At 41.7% G+C, this 23,273-nt stretch overlaps 1 protein-coding gene across 2 annotated transcripts in view; it reads left to right on the forward strand.

Moving 5' to 3' along the window:
• Nucleotides 1–23,273, forward strand: part of LOC133563572 (tyrosine-protein phosphatase non-receptor type 5-like) — a 94,157-nt gene that overhangs the window by 46,149 nt on the left and 24,735 nt on the right. For both annotated transcript variants that reach the window (XM_061917749.1, XM_061917750.1), the window contains exons 3-8: nt 6,205–6,472; nt 10,012–10,134; nt 13,444–13,539; nt 17,140–17,396; nt 22,051–22,243; nt 22,621–22,705. In XM_061917749.1, coding sequence (XP_061773733.1) covers nt 6,215–6,472; nt 10,012–10,134; nt 13,444–13,539; nt 17,140–17,396; nt 22,051–22,243; nt 22,621–22,705 — 1,012 coding nt within the window. In that variant the 5' untranslated portion in view covers nt 6,205–6,214. The remainder of the gene's footprint in view (nt 1–6,204; nt 6,473–10,011; nt 10,135–13,443; nt 13,540–17,139; nt 17,397–22,050; nt 22,244–22,620; nt 22,706–23,273) is intronic.

Consider the following 23,273-nt stretch of genomic DNA (forward strand, 5'->3'; position numbering starts at 1 on the left):
TTCTCTAATACCATTTCTCAATTCTTCATGTTACTACTTCAACATTTCTCAACCGATTTGAAAAATTCCAACACCAACCATTTCAACTCCATCCATCCATCCATCATCTTCCGCTTATCCGAGGTCGGGTCGCGGGGGCAGCAGCCTAAGCAGGGAAGCCCAGACTTCCCTATCTCCAGCCACTTCGTCTAGCTCTTCCCGGGGGATCCCGAGGCGTTCCCAGGCCAGCCGGGAGACATAGTCTTCCCAACGTGTCCTGGGTCTTCCCCGTGGCCTCCTACCAGCTGGACGTGCCCTAAACACATCCCTAGGGAGGCGTTCGGGTGGCACCCGAACGCCATTTCAACTCGTTCATACCTTTCAAAATGTTTTTTTTTTACAATTTTCAAAAAAAATTCCCGCTTGTTTCATCTGACTCAAACCATTCCAACTTCAAACTGTTCAGCCTATCCGGGAATTTTGTGCTTTCCCCTTGACATATTCCCAGATTTTCCACAATTCCCGATTTTCCTGTACCTTTTTTCCATTCAAAATGAATTGGCCATTTTTCAAACTGCCATCATTTCCACCGTTTTCAACCTATTCAAACCATTCCACCTTCAACACATTCCACCATCCTGGACATTCTAACTCCCTTTTTTTTTCAAGTTCCAAAAAATTCCAGGATTTTCCAGAATTCCTAGTTTTCCAAAGCCCTATTTCCACCCTTTATTCTAGCGACTACTCCTACCACATTTTTTAACGCATTTCAACCATTCTACGGTAAAAACATTTCTTAGTCAGGAAAAAAAAAACTTGAAAAATTCCCGCTTTTCCCCAAACTCCAAGAATTCCGTAATACCATTTCTCAATTCGTCATGTTACTACTTCAACATTTCTTAACCGATTTGAAAAATCCCAACACCAACCATTTCAACTCGTTCATACCTTTCAAAATGTTTTTTGTTTTACAATTTTCAAAAAAAATTCCTGCTTGTTTCATCTGACTCAAACCATTCCAACTTCAAACTGTTCAGTCTATCCGGGAATTTTGTGCTTTCCCCTTGACATATTCCCAGATTTTCCACAATTCCCGATTTTCCTGTACCTTTTTGTCATTCAAAATGAATTGGCCATTTTTCAAACTGCCACCATTTCCACCGTTTTCAACCGATTCAAACCATTCCACCTTCTACACATTCCACCATCCTGGACATTCTAACTACCTTTTTTCCAAGTTGAAAAAAAATGCCAGGATTTTCCAGAATTCCTGGTTTTCCAAAACCCTGTTTCCACCCTTTATTCTGGCAACTACCCCTTCTGCATTTTTCAACGCATTTCAACGGTTCTGCCGTAAAAATATTCCTCTTAGTCAGGAAAAAAAACCTGGAAAAATTCCTGGTTTTCCCCAAATTTTAAGAATTCTCTAATACCATTTCTCAATTGGTCATGTTACTACTTCAACATTTCTCAACCGATTTGAAAAATTCCAACACCAACCATTTCAACTCGTTCATACCTTTCAAAATTGTTTTTTTTTACAATTTTCAAAAAAAATTCCCGCTTGTTTCATCTGACTCAAACCATTCCAACTTCAAACTGTTCAGTCTATCCGGGAATTTTGTGCTTTCCCCTTGACATATTCCCAGATTTTACACAATTCCCGAATTTCTGGGACTTTTTCCCATTCAAAATGAATTGGCCATTTTTCAGACTGCCACCATTTCCACCGTTTTCAACCGATTCAAACCATTCCACCTTCAACACATTCCACCATCCTGAACATTCTAACTACCTTTTTTCCAAGTTAAAAAAAAATGCCAGGATTTTCCAGAATTCCTGGTTTTCCAAAACCCTGTTTCCACCCTTTATTCTGGCAACTACCCCTTCTGCATTTTTCAACGCATTTCAACGGTTCTGCCGTAAAAACATTCCTCTTAGTCAGGAAAAAAAAAACCTGGAAAAATTCCTGGTTTTCCCCAAATTTTAAGAATTCTCTAATACCATTTCTCAATTCGTCATGTTACTACTTCAACATTTCTCAATCGATTTGAAAAATTCCAACACCAACCATTTGAACTCGTTCATACCTTTCAATTTTTTATTTTTTTTTTACAATTTTCCCAAAAAATTCCCGCTTGTTTCATCTGACTCAAACCATTCCAACTTCCAACTGTTCCTTCTATTTGGAACCCCCTTTCCCTTGACAAATTCCCAGATTTCCCAGAATTCCACATTTTCCGGGACCTTTTTCCCATTCAAAATGAATTGGCCATTTTTCAGACTGCCACCATTTCCACCGTTTTCAACCGATTCAAACCATTCCACCTTCAACACATTCCACCATCCTGGACATTCTAACTACCTTTTTTCCAAGTTAAAAAAAAATGCCAGGATTTTCCAGAATTCCTGGTTTTCCAAAACCCTGTTTCCACCCTTTATTCTGGCAACTACCCCTTCTGCATTTTTCAACGCATTTCAACGGTTCTGCCGTAAAAACATTCCTCTTAGTCAGGAAAAAAAACCTGGAAAAATTCCTGGTTTTCCCCAAATTTTAAGAATTCTCTAATACCATTTCTCAATTCTTCATGTTACTACTTCAACATTTCTTAACCGATTTGAAAAATTCCAACACCAACCATTTCAACTCGTTCATACCTTTCAAAATGTTTTTTTTTTACAATTTTCAAAAAAAATTCCCGCTTGTTTCATCTGAGTCAAACCATTCCAACTTCAAACTGTTCAGCCTATCCGGGAATTTTGTGCTTTCCCCTTGACATATTCCCAGATTTTCCACAATTCCCGATTTTCTGGGACCTTTTTGTCATTCAAAATGAATTGGCCATTTTTCAAACTGCCATCATTTCCACCGTTTTCAACCGATTCAAACCATTCCACCTTCAACACATTCCACCATCCTGGACATTCAAACTACTTTTTTTTTCAAGTTCCCAAAAATTCCAGGATTTTCCAGAATTCCTAGTTTTCCAAAGCCCTATTTCCACCCTTTATTCTAGCGACTACTCCTACCACATTTTTTAACGCATTTCAACCATTCTACGGTAAAAACATTTCTTAGTCAGGAAAAAAAAAACTTGAAAAATTCCCACTTTTCCCCAAACTCCAAGAATTCCGTAATACCATTTCTCAATTCGTCATGTTACTACTTCAACATTTCTCAACCGAATTTAAAAATTCCAAAACCAACCATTTTAACTCATTCAGACCGCTCAAGTTGTTTACCATTTTCAAAAAAAATCCCGCTTTTCCCGAAATTCCCAAATTTTGGGAAATTCACATTGAAATCAATGGGACATTCTTCAAAGTTTTACAACTCCCTGGAGTTTCATCTGATTCAAACCGTTCCAACTTCAAACTGTTCATTCTATTTGGAATCGTGGGATTTACCTTCACAAATTCCCAGATTTTCCAGAATTCCAGATTTTCCTGGACCTTTTTCCCATTCAAAATGAATTGGCCATTTTTCAAACTGCTACCATTTATACATTTTTCAACCGATTCAAACCATTCTACTTACAACACATTCCACCATCCTGGACATTCCAACTACTTTTTTTCCAAGCTCCAAAAAATTCCAGGATTTTCCAGAATTCCTAGTTTTCCAAAGCCCTATTTCCACCCTTTATTTTGGCAATCTACTCCTTCAACCTTTTTCAACGTATTTCAACCGTTCTACCGTCAAATAATTCCTCTTAACCAGGACAAAAAACAAACTGGAACAATTCACAATATTCCCGAAATTCCAAGAATTCCGTAATACCATTTCTCAATTCGACATGTTACTATTTTAACATTTCTCAACCGATTTGAAAAATTCCAACACTAACCATTTCATCTCATTCAGACCATTCAAGTTTGTTTGTTTTTACCATTTTCAAAACAATTCCTGCTCTTCCCGAAATTCCAACATTTTGGGAAGTTCACATTGAAATAAATGGGACATTTTTCAAAGTTCTACAACTCCCACATGTTTCATCTGATTCAAACCGTTCAAACTTCAAACTGTTCATTCTATTCGGGAATCGTGGGCTTTCCCTTGAGAAATTCCCATATTTTCCAGAATTCCAGATTTTCCGGGACTTTTTGTAATTCAAAATGAATTGGCCATTTTTCAAACTTTCACCATTTCCACATTTTTCAACCGATTCAAATAATTCTATCCTGGTTTTCCAAAGCCCTATTTCCACCCTTTTTCTGGCGACTACTCTCACCATATTTTTCAGCTCATTTGAACTGTTCTACCGTAAAAACTTTCCTCTTAATCAGGAAGGGAAAAAAAAGGGAATAATTCCCAGTTTTCCCGAAATTCCAAGAATTCCGTAATACCATTTCTCAATTTGACATGTTACTACTCCAACATTTCTCAACCGATTTGGAAAATTCCAACACAACACTAACCATTTCATCTCATTCAGACCATTCAAGTTTTTTTTTTACTATTTTCAAAAAAAAATCACGCTTTTCCCGAAATTCCCAAATTTTAGGAAATCCACATTGAAATCAATGAGACATTTTTCAAAGTTCTACAACCCCCACGTTTCATCTGATTCAAACCATTCCAACTTCCAACTGTTTAGTCTATTCGGGAATTGTTGGCTTTACCTTGAAAAATTCCCAGATTTTCCAAAATTCCAGATTTTCCTGTACCTTTTTTCCATTCAAAATGAATTGGCCATTTTTCAAACTGCTACCATTTCCACATTTTTCAACCGATTCAAATCGTTCTATCTTCAACACATTCCACCATCCTGGACATTCAAACTACCCTTTTCCAAGTTAAAAGAAAATCCAGGACTTTCCAGAATTCCTGGTTTTCCAAAGCCCTATTTCCACCCTTTTTCTGGCGACTACTCCTACCACATTTTTCAGCGCATTTGAACCGTTCTACCGTCAAAACATTCCTCATAATAAGGACAAAAAAACTAAGTTGTTTTTTGAACTGGAAAAATTCCTGGTTTTCCCCAAATTCCAAGAATTCCTTAATACCATTTCTAAATACGACATGTTACTACTCCAACATTTCTCAACCGATTTGAAAAATTCCAACACTAACCATTTCATCTCATTCAGACCCTTCAAGTTTTTTTATTTACTATTTTCCCCCCAAAAATCACACTTTTCCCGAAATTCCCAAATTTTAGGAAATTCACATTGAAATCAATGAGACATTTTTCAAAGTTCTACAACTCCCACATGTTTCATCTGATTCAAACCATTCCAACTTCAAACTGTTCAGTCTATTCGGGAATCGTGGGCTTTCCCTTGAAAAATTCCCATATTTTCCAGAATTCCAGATTTTCCTGTACCTTTTTTCCACTCAAAATGAATTGGCCATTTTTCAAACTGCTACCATTTCCACATTTTTCAACCGATTCAAATCGTTCTATCTTCAACACATTCCACCATCCTGGACATTCAAACTACCTTTTTCCAAGTCAAAAGAAAATCCAGGACTTTCCAGAATTCCTGGTTTTCCCAAGCCCTATTTCCACCCTTTTTCTGGCGACTACTCCTACCACATTTTTCAGCGCATTTGAACCGTTCTACCGTCAAAACATTCCTCAAAATAACTAAGTTGTTTTTTGAACTGGACTAATTCCGGGTTTTTCCAAATTTAGAAGAATTCCGTAATACCATTTCTCAAGTCGACATGTTACCGTTCTACCGTAAAAACATTCATCTTAATCAGGACAAAAAACGAACTGAAAAAATTCCCAGTTTTCCCGAAATTCCAAGAATTCCTTAATACCATTTCTAAATTCGATATGTTACTACTTCGACATTTCTCAACCGATTTGAAAAATTCCAACACCAACCATTTCAACTCATTCAGACCATTCAAGTTTTTTTTTATTATTTTCCCAAAAATTCCTGCTTTTCCCGAAATTCCCAAATTTTAGGAAATTCAAATTGAAATCAATGGGACATTCTTAAACTCCCTCGTGTTTCTTCTGATTCAAACAGTTCCAACTTGAAAATATTCAGCCTTATTGGGAATTGTGTGCTCTACTTCAACAATTCTAAAATATTTCCAGGATTTCAGTTCGACCTCAGCATTTGAGCATTCACACGCAATTCCTTCAGTTATAATAGTCTTTTGCTCATTCTTCACCAACCAGGAAGTAGGTTGTTTAGTTTTGTGCTTTTATTGTGTACATTTTGTCATTTCAAGGATAATTCTGAACCCAAATTTAACATATCCAGGAGGAGGATCATGAACCGCCGCCTAAGCAGCTCCACCCGTTCCCACACCGAAGACTCCATCTTCCTGAGGCCCGATGAGGACCCCGTTTGGTTGGATGAGCCCACAAAGATCGGAAAAATAACCGAAGGAGCCTCTAAGAAAGATGAGCTGCTACGACGCAAAGGGGGTCAAAGTTCGCAAGGAGAAGAAGTGTTTTTGCACAAAGTGTACATGCTGGTGATAGAGTTCCACTACTGGGCTGCCCTTCTTGTCATCTCCCAAGTCACGGTACGAGAATGCATGTCAGCGTGTGTGGAATGACTCTTATTTACAGATGAAAAGATTGTGAGAGGAGCCAGATGATTTGGTTCGGGCATCTGGTCAGGATGCCACCCGAACGCCTCCCTAGGGAGGTGTTTAGGGCATGTCCAACCGGTAGGAGGCCACGGGGAAGACCCAGGACACGTTGGGAAGACTATGTCTCCCGGCTGGCCTGGGAACGCCTCGGGATCCCCCGGGAAGAGCTAGACGAAGTGGCTGGGGAGAGGGAAGTCTGGGTTTCCCTGCTTAGGCTGCTGCCCCCGCGACCCGACCTCGGATAAGCGGAAGAAGATGGAAGATTGTTTGCTTTGAATCCAAACGTTTTAGCAAAAACTCACAGGTTGCCTCCGTGCCCTGGAGCAAAGCACTAAAACCCTAATTTGTATATATCAATGCTTTTAGAGGAGTACAGTGCAGTTTCCCACAGGACTGCTTTTTTGATTGATTGATACTTTTATTAGTAGATTGCACAGTTCAGTACATATTCCATACAATCGACCACTAAATGGTAACACCCGAATAAGTTTTTCAACTTGTTTAAGTCGGGGTCCACGTTAATCAATTCATGTTACAAATATATACTATCCATTTTTATTTGTGGTGATAAATCGTCAAATGTGCTTAATTTCAAAAAGTACGTTTAAAAGAAAACAAAAAACACTTTGGTTTATGCTCCCATTTTTCCTGAGCATGAAGTTGAATGTGCCAGTCGTGTGTTATGCCCTACAAAGTGTTTATACTGTAAGTATTGTATTTATTACTCGCCAGCTGGATGATCGGAGTCTGGGTCTTTGTTTTATTTTTTCGTTACCAAATTTGGGGTTGTTGGAATCGCCATGTAAAATTGCTAATGTTAATTGGTAGCACGTCCATGGCAGTGGTTCTCAAATGGGGGAACGCGTACCCCTGGGGGTACTTGAAGGTATGCCAAGGGGTACGTGAGATTTTTTGAAAATATTCTAAAAACAGCAACAATTCAAAAATCCTTTATAAATATATTTATTGAATAATACTTCAACTAGATATGAATGTAAGTTCATAAACTGTGAAAAGAGATGCAACAATGCAATATTCAGTGTTGACAGCTCGATTTTTTGTGGACATGTTCCATAAATATTGATGTTAAATATTACTTTTTTTTGTGAAGAAATGTTTAGAATGAAGTTGATGAATCCAAATGGATCTCTATTACAATCCCCAAAGAGGGCACTTTAAGTTGATGATTACTTCTATGTGTAGAAATTTTTATTTATAATTGAATCACTTGTTTATTTTTCAACAAGTTCATAGTTAATTTTGTATCTTTTTTTTCCAAGTAGTTCAAGAAAGGCCACTAAAAATTAGCAATAATTTGCACTGTTATACAATTAAATAAAATGCAAAATAGGGCTCGCAAAACGGTTTTCAGTACTGATACATCACATTACGCGTGATAAATAATTACATTTGCATTTTCTCTTCCCAGTTTTAATGATCAGCATATAAAAATGGGACCCATTACCTCCCTGCTTGGCACTCAGCATCAAGGGGTTGCAATTGGGGGTTAAATCACCAAAATGATTCCTGAGCGTGGTCACCTCTGCTGCTCACTGCTCCCACTCACCTTCTAGGAGGTGAACAAAGGGATGGGTCAAATGCAGAGGTTCATTTCACCACACTTAGTGTATGTGTGACCATCATTGGTACTTTAAGTTTATATATTTTGCATATTAATGAAAACAGAGACGCAAAAAGAATTGCACGCCTTATTTTACTCAGGTGCAATCCTCTTTGCACACGTTTAGTAGATCAGCCATACGTGCGCTATTAGGTTTGCACGTGTTCTAGTACACACAAACCTTTAATAAATCAGGCCCTTAATGTATCATTTAATAAAGCAACATGTTCACCCGGGCTTCACGGTGGCAGAGGGGTTAGTGCGTCTGCCTCACAATACGAAGGTCCTGCAGTCCTGGGTTCAAATCCAGGCTCGGGATCTTTCTGTGTGGAGTTTGCATGTTCTCCCCGTGAATGCGTGGGTTCCCTCCGGGTACTCCGGCTTCCTCCCACTTCCAAAGACATGCACCTGGGGATAGGTTCAATCAATCAATCAATGTTTACTTATATAGCCCTAAATCACTAGTGTCTCAAAGGGCTGCACAGACCACCACGACATCCTCGGTAGGCCCACATAAGGTCAAGGAAAACTCACACCCAGTGGGACGTCGGTGACAATGATGACTATGAGAACCTTGGAGAGGAGGAAAGCAATGGATGTCGAGCGGGTCTAACATGATACTGTGAAAGTTCAATCCATAATGGATCCAACACAGTCGCGAGAGTCCAGTCCAAAGCGGATCCAACACAGCAGCGAGAGTCCCGTTCACAGCGGAGCCAGCAGGAAACCATCCCAAGCGGAGGCGGACCAGCAGCGCAGAGATGTCCCCAGCCGATACACAGGCGAGCAGTACATGGCCACCGGATCGGACCGGACCCCCTCCACAAGGGAGAGTGGGACATAGAAGAAAAAGAAAAGAAACGGCAGATCAACTGGTCTAAAAAGGGAGTCTATTTAAAGGCTAGAGTATACAAATGAGTTTTAAGGTGAGACTTAAATGCTTCTACTGAGGTGGCATCGCGAACTGTTACCGGGAGGGCATTCCAGAGTACTGGAGCCCGAACGGAAAACGCTCTATAGCCCGCAGACTTTTTTGGGGCTTTGGGAATCACTAATAAGCCGGAGTCCTTTGAACGCAGATTTCTTGCCGGGACATATGGTACAATACAATCGGCAAGATAGGATGGAGCTAGACCGTGTAGTATTTTATACGTAAGTAGTAAAACCTTAAAGTCACATCTTAAGTGCACAGGAAGCCAGTGCAGGTGAGCCAGTACAGGCGTAATGTGATCAAACTTTCTTGTTCTTGTCAAAAGTCTAGCAGCCGCATTTTGTACCAACTGTAATCTTTTAATGCTAGACATGGGGATTGGTTGATTGGCAACACTAAATTGGCCCTAGTGTGTGAATGTTGTCTGTCTATCTGTGTTGGCCCTGCGATGAGGTGGCGACTTGTCCAGGGTGTACCCCGCCTTCCGCCCGATTGTAGCTGAGATAGGCGCCAGCGCCCCCCGCGACCCCGAAAGGGAATAAGCGGTAGAAAATGGATGGATGGATGGAACATGTTCACCCTTCCATTATTTCCTATGAGGAAAAATACATTTAAAATAACATGAGTGTTATCTTTAGTTGTGTGCTTATTTTGCAAATGACTCCTAAACCAAACAGCATTCTGTCAATTGTTCATTTGAGATGTTTTATTCTTGTGCATGCCGCTCAAACCGTGATGCAAAAAAAGCACTAAGTATTGGGACGCTTGCATGGAGACAATTTGCATATATTTCATTGTGTAATCGTCCATCTTATTTTCTTTCCTCTCCTCTTTTAACCTGAAAGCCGCCTCATTGTTGCACACACACGTGACTGAAGGGCAGCCCGGTGACAATCTGCCTTTCCTCTTTCCTCTCAGGGGTACTGGATGTTCTTTGTGGTGGAAGGAAATGGGCCATTTGCCTCCATCTATAAAGCTCTGCAGGTCATCGACTTCTATCTGGGTTTTGTTTTACCTTTCCACCCCATATTTGGAATGGACGTAAGTGTTCGCTACGTAATTATTTGAACAATGACGCCAGTTCCAGCATTCTGCCAAATAGAACTAGAATGAGACGATCAGTTCTAACCTAATTTAGTTGCTTTTTCAATAGTAAAATCCAGCATTATCTACAGTATTGGCTGTGTGAAGTGCTGTTTGACAGTTGTTTTCACTTCATGTCGATGTAGTTATCTGGCTACCACATCATTAAAGGGGAACATTATCACAATTTCAGAAGGGTTAAAACCAATAACAATCAGTTCCCAGTGGCTTGTTTTATTTTTCGAAGTTTTTTTCAAAATTGTACCCATCATATCCCGAAAAAAAGCTTCAAAGTGCCTGATTTTCACGATCGGTATATCCAGCCGTCCATTTTCCTGTGACGTCACTGCGTGATGCCAATACAAACAAACATGGCGGATAGAACTGAAGGATATAGCGACATTAGCTCGGATTCAGACTCGGATTTCAGCGGTTTAAGCGATTCAACAGATTACCCATGTATTGAAACGGATGGTTGGAGTTTGGAGGCAGGTAGCGAAAACGAAATTGAAGAATAAACTGAAGCTATTGAGCCATATCACGACAGCAACGAGGACGAATTCGGCGATCGCCCTCTAACCAACGATTGGTGTGTGTTTGTTTGGCATTAAATGTGGGTGGAGGGAAAGGCTGGATGCAAATATAGCTACAAATGAGGCATAATGATGCAATATGTACATACAGCTAGCCTAAATCAGTGGTCCCCAACCACCGGGCCGCAGAATAATTTTTTATTAAAAAAAAAATAATAATAATTATTATTATTATTTTTTTTTTCTTAATTCAACATAAAGAACACTATATACATTTATAATTAGTGCACCAACCACAAAAACCTCCCTTTTTCATGACAAAAACGTCCCTTTTTCATGACAAAGAAGAAAAAAAAAAAAAAGACCCCCCCCACTGGCCTAAATAGCATGTTAGCATCGATTAGCTTGCAGTCATGCCGTGACCAAATATGTCTGCTTAGCACATAATTAGCACAAACGTCAATAACATCGACAAAACTCACCTTTGTGATTTCGTTGACTTTATCGTTGGAAATGCATCTGCTTTGAGTGTCGCAGGATATCCACCACAGCATCGCTATCGTCGGTAAAGTGTGCGAGGTACTTTCGCATCTTTTGACCCCTGGTGCGGTGCAACTTGACTCCGTCGATTGGTATGTGTTTTTTTATAACCAATAAAATAAAAATGTCCTAAATTCTGGATCAGCCCCAAAATCTAATCACTTGTTTTTTTTTTTAATCCCATTTCTAACTTTTCCTGAAAGTTGTTCAAAAATATGTCCGTAACTTTTAGAGCCATTTATAGCAAAATGACGGACATGGTGTGATGCCCCTTGTCAGTTACCCTCTCTCTTTTGTCTCTGAGGGTGGAGGTGGGGCCGTAAATAAGTTTGACACAAGTTCAACACAAGTTTGACACAAATTTGACGGACGGAAGTTGAAGTTTTGTCGTGATCCGGGCATGGCATTGTTGGTTTTGCGAGCAGAGGAGCATGTTCGGCAGCGCATAATCACAGAGTTCTTACAAGCAGACAGAGTTTGTAGACAGAAAAGGGAGAACGGACGCATTTTGGCCTGAAAACCAAAGAAAAAGGTGAAGTTATAACACTGAAACGCCTTCAGGAAGAGGTGCTTTATTACAACTACTTGGTATCGGATCGATGCATACATTTCTGGTATCATCCAAAACTAATGTAAAGTATCAAACAACAGAAGAATAAATGATGATTACATTTCAACATAGGTTTACATAGAACATGTTAAAAGAGAAAGTAACTAGATATTAACAGTAAATGAAGAAGTGCATTTATAATTAATTTTTACAGCTTGTCCTTCATAATTCTGACAAAATAATAGACTGAGAAATTACACAATAAGTTACTGCATAAATCAGCATTAGGAGCCTTTGTTTGCTCACGTACTACCAAAAGAAAATTGTCTAGTACAGGGGTGCCCATTACGTCGATCGCGAGCTACCAGTCGACCGCGAGCGGTGTGTCAGTCGATCTCCAGCCAGGCTTTTAAAAAAAATAGACCTAAAAATTAGTGATCATCAATCTTCACCAAGACGTCACTTAAATGACATTCACGGTACCGGAGGGTCTTGTGGGATGACGCTGGCTGCTGCAAGATCATTATTATTAAAATATGACCGAGAGGAAGGCGAGAAACACTTTTTATTTCAACAGACTCTCGCGCCGTACCTTCCGTCAAAACTCTAAAGGCCGACTGCACATTTCCTATCTTCACAATAAAAGCCCTGCTTCATGCTGCCTGCGCTAACTAAATACAGAGTCTCGGAAAACTGGCGTGCACAAGCGATCCCTCAGAAAGCTGGCGTGCACATCACTTGTGCACGCCAGCTTTCCGAGACTCTTATTTTGTTAGCGCAGGCAGTATGAAGCAGGGCTTTTATTGTGAAGATAGGAAATGTGCAGTCGGCCTTTAGAGTTTTGACGAAAGGGACGGCGCGAAAGTCTGTTGAAATAAAAAGTGTTTCTCGCCTTCCTCTCTGTCATTTTTTCATAATAATGAACTGGCAGCAGCCAGCGTCATCTCACAAGACCCTCGGGTGCCGTGAATGTCAATCAAGCAAGCTACGGAATTTGCCGCCAATATTTTTCTTGTAAAGTGTATGGAAGCTGGATGAATTAGATGCCAAAAAACAACCACTTTCATGTGGTATTGTACAGAAAGGACAACTTTTTTTCTCCTCCATTTGAAAATGTGGGCGTTATCATCATTACTGTCTGATTCCAATCAATGCAAGTCATCAGAATCAGGTAATACACCAACTTATATTCTTGTCTTCGTGAAAGAAAGACATCTATATGTGTTACACATGCTTGTATTATCATTAAACACATTTAACTTGTTTACAAAAATGTCTCTTTCATAAATAAATAAATATAAATGATATATATAAATGAGGTAGATCCCCTCGAGTTGGTCAATTGAAAAGTAGCTCGCCTGCAGAAAAAGTGTGGGCACCCCTGGTCTAGTATGTTCACTATATTATTTAAGGAGAAAATTATTCTTTGATTGCAGTAAGAAACATATGTTTAATGTACCGTTAAATGTTTTTGTTAAAATAAAGCTAATAATGCCATTTTTTTTTTAAATATAGAAAAGTATCGAAATACATTTTGGTACCGGTACCAGCACTAAAATAGTGGTACCGGGAAAACATTATGTATATACCAACACTGACTTTTTACTGTTTAAGCTTTGTGATGTCATTTCCTGTGTATGTTAGTCCATGGCGCTGATGAAGGATGCGATCAACACCACGCAGCGAGCTTGGATCATCTACGTCACTGCAGGCCTTGGCGTGACCATCTGTGTTCTTATGGTAGGAATAACAAGTTACACTACACCCTTCCGGCTTCACGGTGGAAGAGGGGTTAGTGCGTCTGCCTCACAATACGAAGGTCCTGCAGTCCTGGGTTCAAATCCAGGCTCGGGATCTTTCTGTGTGGAGTTTGCATGTTCTCCCCGTGAATGCGTGGGTTCCCTCCGGGTACTCCGGCTTCCTCCCACCTCCAAAGACATGCACCTGGGGATAGGTTGATTGGCAACACTAAATTGGCCATAGTGTGTGAATGTGAGTGTGAATGTTGTCTGTCTATCTGTGTTGGCCCTGTGATGAGGTGGCGACTTGTCCAGGGTGTACACCGCCTTCCGCCCGATTGTAGCTGAGATAGGCGCCAGCGCCCCCGCGACCCCAAAAGGGAATAAGCGGTAGAAAATGGATGGATGGACTACACCCTTCCATATCAAACTTTACACTTAACAAATTGTTGCAAATTGTGACTTAAGACACATTATTGTGTACTAGAGTGTAATCTGGGCAGCACGGTGGTACAGGGGTTAGTGCATGTGCCCCACAATACGAAGGTCCTGAGTAGTCCTGAGTTCAATCCTGGGCTCTGGATCTTTCTGTGTGGAGTTTGCATGTTCTTCCCGTGAATGCGTGGGTTCGACTCCGGGTACTCCGGCTTCCTCCCACTTCCAAAGACATGCACCTGGGGATAGGTTGATTGGCAACACTAAATTGGCCCTAGTGTGTGAATGTTGTCTGTCTATCTGTGTTGGCCCTGTGATGGGGTGGCGACTTGTCCAGGGTGTACCCCGCCGTCCGCTTGAATGCAGCTGAGATAGGCTCCAGCACCCCCCTGCAACCCTGAACGGGACAAGCGGTATAAAATGGATGGATGGATAATAATATTAACAATAATTATTGACTTGTCCAGGGTGTACACCGCCTTCCCGCCCGATTGTAGCTGAGATAGGCACCAGTGCCCCCCGTGACCCCAAAAAGGGAATAAGCGGTAGAAAAGGGATGGATGGATGGATGTGTTAACTTGACTGTTTCGCAGGTTTCCCTGGTCGTCAGGGGACTTTATTATAAATTAATAACAATAATAATAATTTATTACAAATTAATATTATTAGCATAGCTCGGTTGTTAGAGTGGCCGTGTCAGCAACTTGAGGGTTGCAGGTTCGATTCCCGCTTGTGCCATGCTAGTCACTGCCGTTGTGTCCTTGGGCAAGACACTTTTCCCCACCTGCTCCCAGTGCCACCCACACTGGTTTAAATGTAACTTAGATATTGGGTTTCACTATGTAAAGCGCTTTGAGTCACTTGAGAAAAGCGCTATATAAATATAATTCACTTCACTTCACTTCAATTTATAAAACATTTTACTATTTTTTATTATGAACATTAAGTATTAATGAACAATTATTAACTATTAATTATTAATTATTATTATTATTAAACTCAATAATAATAATAATTAATGATAAAAAATTATAATACATTAATTTTATTAATTTATAATACATTATTATCCATCCATCCATTTTCTACCGCTTATTCCCTTTTGAGGTCGCGGGGGGCGCTGGCGCCTATCTCAGCTACAATCGGGTGGAAGGCGGGATACACCCTGGACAAGTCGCCAGCTCATGGCAGGGCCAACACAGATAGACAGACAACATTCACACTCACATTCACACACTAGGGCCAATTTTAGTGTTGCCAATCAACCTGTCCCCAGGTGCATGTCTTTGGAAGTGGGAGGAAGCAGGAGTACCCGGAGTCGAACCCACGCATTCACGGGAAGAACATGCAAACTCCAAACCCAGGACTACTCAGGACCTTCGTATTGTGAGGCAGACGCACTAACCCCTGTTCCACCATGAAGCCCATAATAATAATAATAATTTATTATAAATTTTTCATATTAATTAGTAATATTTAATTATTATAAATTATTATTTTTGTGTTTAATAATTAATAATAATTAATTAGCTACAGCATTTTCTACAGCATGTACTGTAGATAATGCTGGATTTTACTATTGAAAAATAAATTATTATTATTAATTATTAAACACAATAATAATAATGAATAATAATACATTATTATAAATGTATATTATTAACTTATAATAATTATAATTATTCATTATTATTATTGTGTGTTATAATAATGAATAATTAAAGCTGCAAGCAGCGTTGGTCGGGCCCGCCTTTGGCTGCTGCCGCCGAGACTCAAGCCCTGGTCTTAGTCAGACCTACATAGAAGTTTTTTATTCATGTCTCTACGACATTCCTAACAGAAGTTACAAGCAGTTTTGTCTGTGTTTTTTCTTAGGGGGCGCTAGAGCGCACTTTTGATTTTTGGGGTTTGGTTTTTTATTAGATGGCAATTTTCGCCAGTCCTAATGTGTGTGTAAAATTTGGTGAGTTTTGAAGCATGTTAAGGGGGTGAAATTACAGATCGTTTTTTCTGGATGTTGTTGATAAATGGCTTTCGCTTTGCATAGTAGTGTTTTAACTTGCACCTTGAAGCATTTTAAGGGGGTAAAATTACAGCTCAAAGAGGCAAAAATGACATTTTTTAGGAAAATATGCGCAGGTTTTTTTGATGGCGCGTAAAATCCAAACCTGAGCAGTAATCAAAACTCTTTCGATAACTTTTAAGTAGAAGGGTTCAAAAACTCTCTTGTGTGCGAGTTTGAAGCTGAAACGACAAACACGCTCAGAGGAGATAACGTTTGAAAAAGGTGACGGGTGTTTACAAAACTTTTATTTTGAAGGGGTAATTTTTAACTTCCTGTTGATTTTTGCTGAAGGATGTTGATCATTAAAATGTAGGTCTAAGTGAGACCTACATGGAGGTTTTTGTTTCATGTCTTTCCGACATTCCTACTGGAAGTTACAAGCAGTTTTGTCTGTGTTTTCTTCCTAGGAGCAGTTTTGTCTGTGTTTTATTTAAAAAATTGCGCTAAAGCGCAATTTTGAGTTTTGGGGTTTGGTTTTTTCATTATATCGCAATTTTTGCCAGTACTGATGTGTGTGCCAAGTTTGGTGAGTTTTGAAGCATTTTAAGGGGGTCAAATTACAGCTCAAAGAGGCAAAAATGGCATTTTTTGCGAAAATTTTGCTTTGAAGGGTTTTTTCCCAACTTCCTGTTGATTTTTGCTATAGAAGTTTAAATTGGGTAATGTAGGTCTAAGTCAGACCTACATAGAGGTTTCATGTCTCTATGACATTGCTAACGGAAATTACAAGCAGTCTGTTTTTTTTTTTCGTAGGGGGCGCTAGAGCGCATTTTTGATTTTTGGGGTTTGGTTTTTTTATTAGATGGCAATTTTTGCCAGTTCTGATGAGTGTGTGAAATTTGGTGAGTTTTGAAGCATTTTAAGGGGGTCAAATTACAGTTCAAAGAGGCGGCGGAATAATAATAAAGAATAATAAAACGGACGAAAAACAATAGGTCCTTTGGCCATTGCCAAAGGACTCCCTGTGGGAGTCCTTTGGCAATGGGCCATGCGGGCCCTAATAATAATGTATTATTATTGCTCCAGCACTCCCCCGCAACCCCGAAAGGGACAAGCGGTAGAAAAATGGATGGATGAGTGTAATCTCGAAACATCTTTCAGGTCATCCACATGGTGAATAAGTGGCGTTATGGCGCTGGCTTGTGGTCGTCGGACACCGTGATGAGCGACATCGGAGATAGACGTCAGAGTGTGAGCCGCCAGCCCTCCTTCACCCTGTCAGAGTGGACGGACGCCCAGGAGGACCTGATGGACTTGGACCCCGTGCCTCAGACTCCAGTCTTCGAAATGGGAAGTGACAACAAGCCGGAAGGAGACGCCATCACGCTGACTGTAACTCCAGTGGGTCTGCAGGAGAGGTGAGTGACATTCAACCTTTAAGGTTTCCCGTTATAGGTTCTGTTCCTATGACACTCACACTGTAGACCAGACCTGGGAAAATTTAGGCCCATTTTCAATATTTTTTTTTTAGATCTTTAAGATGGAAACTGTAGCTGTCATTATGATGTGCAGTAGAGATGCGCGGTTTGCGGTCTCATCCGCGGAGTCCGCGGATAAACCGCGGGTCGGGCGGTTGACATGACGAAAAAATAGATTTTAATTAGATTCGGGCGGGTGGCGGTTGAACCATCCGGAAATATTTGATATACGTGGTTCTGTGATCGGTACCCTTTGCCATTCAAAGTGCCATTTAAGACCCGTGTCATAAAGCGAAGAAGACAATAAGAGACACTATTATTCTCCTGAATGACTGCCGGTAGTCACCCAGATAATAAGTATTAGGGCGTGCTATGAAGCCATTGACTTTGTCGCCTACTACAACATGTACGATCTGCTTGTCAGTCCAGTATCATGTTGTGTGTGGCTTCCGCGGCAACATGCACCCGACTGCAAGGAATACTGGGTGACACAGAGTACACTAATAGTTGTGATATAAACAATTTTAACACTCTTAGTAATATGCGCCACGCTGTGAAGCCACACCAATTAAGAACGACAAACACATTTCGGGAGAACATCCTCACAGTAACACAACATAAACGCCACACAACAAATACCCAGAATCCTTTGTATCCGTCACAATGATCCGTGATTGCCGGGGTGGGTGGCTGTGAAGTCGTGGGTGTAGAGTGAGTAGAGCAGGGGGCTCAGCACGCAGCCCTGAAGTGAGCCGGAGCTGAGGCTGAGGGCTATGGAGGTGTGAGTGCCCATCCTCACCCTCTGATGGCGGTCGGTCAGAAAGTCTTTAATCCAGAGACAGGTGGGGTTGGGTATTCCGAGATCTGCTAGCTTGGTCACCAGTCTGTCAGGTAAGATGGTATTGAATGCAGAGCTGAAGTCTACAAAGAGCAGCCGTACATAGCTTCCCCCCCCCTCCATGTGGGACATGGTGCCGTGGAGAGCTGTAGCGATGGCGTCCTCCGTAGACCCGTTGGCTCGGTAGGCAAACTGATGGGGTTCCAATGCGGGCGGTAGGGATGAGAGGATGTGGGTCCGGACCAGTTTCTCAAAACACTTCATTGTGATGGAAGTGAGTGCCACTGGCCGGTAGTCGTTCAGACAGCTGAAAGTGTTTTTCTTGGGGAACAGTGTTTTTCCTGTGTCCAAATGACCGTAAGTCTTGAACTGTACAAAGTATTTCTTTGGCTGGAATCTAAACTTCCGCGTGATATACTAGTTACTATGGTAATCTGATTAGTTACTACGGTCATCTAAGTCACAGCAGCTCAGACGAGGCACCAGGCAGTGTGGGTGGGGAACGTTTCCACACAGTGTTTCCAGAGCTCCCAGACGTAAATCCGGGTGTCAGGGACGGACGCAGAAAGAAATTTTTACCACAAAGTTTTAAAGCTTTGTGATATATCAGATTGTAAGTGTGGGTTTTTTAGGCTTTGTGTTCAAATTTCACTGAGTTTGTTGAATTATGTCATTTACACATTTTACCAATTTGTGGGCCGCCAGGGCCAGGAAGGTCTTCTCTGCTGGCCTAAAATAACCAAAAATCATGATCATAATTGAAGATAAAAGTCTTTTTTTATTTACTTTTTCCTAAATATCGAAAAGTATTCACATTCTCTTCATGTCATATTATGCTCTTTCCGGTGCTGTTGTTTTTAGTTTTGTCGAGTATTGGTGGTGACGAACCCTAAGATGCAGAGATGGTGCAGGAAAACATAATTTAATGTCCGAAATTCAAGAAAAACACAAATCAGGAACCAGGAACAGGCAAACTGGAAACAGGAAACGAGGAACTAGAAGACAGCAAGCTGCAAACATCTATCAACACACCGGATACAGCAAACAGTCCACAGCATAAAGCTACAGTTACAATACTCCAGCGCTGACTGGAGGGAGAGGCAGGTTTAAATAGTGGCCTGATTGGCATTTATTCACCAGGTGTGCCAGACTGCCAATCAGGGACAGGTGAGGGAAACAAGCGCTCAGGGAGACGTGCAGGAAAAGGAACCAAAATAAGAGCGCTGACAGGAAATAAAAACAAACAGAGGAAAGACCAAAACATGACTAAACTGTCAGGGACCATACTTGCCAACCCTCCCGGATTTTCCGGGGGTCTCCCGAAATTCAGCGCCTCTCCCAAAAACCTCCCGGAAGAAATTTTCTGACGAAAATCTCCCGAAATTCAGCTGGAGCTGGAAGCCACTCCCCCTCCAGCTCCATGCGGACAGCGGACCTGAGTGGGGACAGCCTGTTTTCACGTCTGCTTTCCCACCATATCAACAGCTTGCCTGCCCAATCACGTTACAACATCTACAGATTTGAATAAAAAAACTGCACACACAAGGAGACGAAGCAGAAGAACGAGGAAGTTACAGCCATGGCGACGCCGTCTGTAATAGACTGACCTATGTTGTCTGTTGCCATCTCCTGGTGAATGTTGGCTATGGCGTTATGGGGTTGCTTTTTGATTGGCCAACGATTTACGTGGTGTTGTGCTCCTGTCGGCAAGTGAGGGAGTCTGTTCAAAAACAAACTCCCTTCTTGTCTCTCATGGACACACACCTGTTTTTGTTGACTTTGGACTAGCAACTGCAATACATCAAGGCCGCGGAACAGAGACACACTAGGGGCTTACACACACATCCACAAAAATATACGCCACACATACACACCCCATCCCGCCCCAACCCAACGCCCTCGACGCAAATCCCATAGATTAGATTAGATAGTACTTTATTTATTCCGTCAGGAGAGTTCCTTCAGGAAAATTACAATTTTCAGCACAATCCCATTCAAGATCAGACAAACATTAAAGGGAGACAGAACAGGATCGCTGACGGGTCTGCCGGCTTCCAGCGCCCCTTACAAAAAAATATGAGATACAGGTAAACGGGGGGGGGCGGGAGGGGGGGAATAGAAGATTAAAATAAGATAAAAAAATCGGTCTTAGTCTGGGCCCTGGAGAGGGGGTGCAGACTGAGGCCAAGGGAAAAAAACAACAACTCATAGCCATAGTACACATCCCTCTTCCATGTGTGTAAGAGGGAAACATGAAACATCAAAGAACACAGAGGACATTAAAGACATTAAAGCAGCAGATACAACCAGACACTTCTACATACAGCTATGAATAAAAAGTAAAATAAACATATCCACTGTGGTGGCCTCTGCGGTGTTCCAAGCCATCGTCCGCTGGGGAGGAGGGAGCATGGCCAGAGACAGGAGCAGACCCAACAAAGCAACCAAGACAGCCGACTCCACTCTCGGCCAGTGTCCAGTCCGCATGGATGAGAGAGGATACGTCCAAGGTGACTGAGGTGTCCGACACCTGCTCACCCAGCCAAGACACCGCGAAGCCTCTCCATCCCAGCGCTCAGTGCTAGCTCCGCAGCCCTGTCCCCTCATCCGCATCTCCTCCAGTCCCTCCAAAGCGACTCCGGTGTGCCAGAGACCCAGCAGCTGGTCTCCATGGCCAAAAGGCTCCCGGGAGGCAGATCCAGAAGTCAATCAATCAATCAATCAATGTTTACTTATATAGCCCTAAATCACTAGTGTCTCAAAGGGCTGCACAAACCACCACGACATCCTCGGTAGGCCCACATAAGGGCAAGGAAAACTCACACCCAGTGGGACATCGGTGACAATGATGACTATGAGAACCTTAGAGAGGAGAGGAAAGCAATGGATGTCGAGCGGGTCTAACATGATACTGTGAAAGTTCAATCTACAATGGATCCAACACAGTCGCGAGAGTCCAGTCCAAAGCGGATCCAACACAGCAGCGAGAGTCCCGTTCACAGCGGAGCCAGCAGGAAACCATCCCAAGCGGAGGCGGATCAGCAGCGCAGAGATGTCCCCAGCCGATACACAGGCAAGCAGTACATGGCCACCGGATCGGACCGGACCCCCTCCACAAGGGAGAGTGGGACATAGAAGAAAAAGAAAAGAAACGGCAGATCAACTGGTCTAAAAAGGGAGTCTATTTAAAGTCCACAAAAAAAGCACCACAGAGGTCACAAAAGTGACACCCCTTGTCACACAGTCCCAAAGGGTCCCGGACCAAAAGGCAAAAATATATTATAACACATGAAAACAAGAGGGAAACACAAAAGGATGACACAAGAGCACAGAGCTCCTGCCTACAGCAGCCACTACAGCAGCGCCATCTTGGGAAAAATAAAAAATAAAATAAAATAAAATTTGGGGTGATGAATGGATGGTCAGCGCCTTAGAGCTGCGGCCTACCACCATGACCTTGAACTACCTTCCCATCTCGAGATGCATGTTGTAATATGTATATGTGCTTTGCTCTGGAGGTTTTTTTGTATCTTTTCACTCATCCTTCCCCAGCGTTTACCTTTTTCCCATCTTTTACGGGGCCGTAAAAGATGGGAAAAAGCCATCAGCGTTTTTGTTCTGTAACCCTGTACACTGTTTGTTTGTCTAACTTGTGCAATGACAATAAAGACCTATCCTATAGTTGTCCCACCATTGGTACAAATGGACGCATGTACAGTAAACAGACATTTTTTTTCTCCCATATTTCTCACACAGGAGGGGCTCAAATGTTTCCCTGACCTTGGACATGTGTACGCCGGGCTGCACGGAGCCTTATGGCTATGGAGCCCAGCTATCCCCCAGAGATCAGTCAGCCCAGGACTACCTCCGGCAGGGAACGCACGTCCTAACCCCCGCCATGCTGCACACACGGGCCATGGATGACCAGAGCCTGCAGGCTGAGTTTTATGTGAGTGCAACAAGAACAGCTCACCCTCCCACACACTTGCGTCTATCAGATATACGCAGAGATGAACAAGGACTCACCCGCTCATATTGAACACCCAGTGGAGCGCTACCACCCGTAAGCAGTGCCTCTGTCTGTTAGTAGGCGAAAAATGGATAAATACTATTTGCATACTAACTCACAGAGGATTTTATTGTCTGCCATGCTGTTGGCTACTGTAGGTGTGTTGGAGATCTGAGCTCAAGTATAGCCCTTCAATCATGTACAATTGTTACATTTCACAAATAGCATCTTTATCATTGTTATGTTATGGCATGCATTGTATTTGCCACATACTTATTGCAGCTTCTGCGGTATAATTGTCCTCTGCTCATTGACAGGAAACCCCAATGAACTTCGTGGACCCGAAGGAGTACAACTACCCAGGGCTCGTAAGAAAGAACCGTTACAAAACCATCTTACCCAGTGAGTGGGTTTCACTTTAAAATAAGCAAATGGTTCATATTGTAAGAATAGATGGTCGACACTATAGTGGTCACAATCAAATTGGGTCTTATGTTACGTTACTTGCAAGTACCGTTCCTTCCTATGTTTTGTGTATTTATGGACTGCCGCACTGATACTGGAGTTGTTTTTAATCTCATTGTACCTGTGTACAATAGAAATAAATAGAATGGACTTTATTGTCATTATATTTGCATATAACGATATTAAAGACTCCAACTTAAGGTGCGGTAGTGGGAACAAATATGGGGCGAAATAAATAACACAAGAGGTAATAAAGGAAAAAAACTAACAATTGAAATAAACAGACTACTATCCAATAAAAATAATAAGCAATCCTGTACAATATACAAAACACTATCGAAATAAAAATACTGTACAATATACAGAACAAGACAAGAGTACCGAAGTAATAACTAAAATGGTATGCCATCCATCCATCCATCCATCTTCTTCCGCTTATCCGAGGTCGGGTCGCGGGGGCAGCAGCCTAAGCAGGGAAGCCCAGACTTCCCTCTCCCCAGGCTCT

This window comes from Nerophis ophidion, linkage group LG12 (genome assembly GCF_033978795.1).
Source record: "Nerophis ophidion isolate RoL-2023_Sa linkage group LG12, RoL_Noph_v1.0, whole genome shotgun sequence".
NCBI lineage: Eukaryota > Metazoa > Chordata > Actinopteri > Syngnathiformes > Syngnathidae > Nerophis > Nerophis ophidion.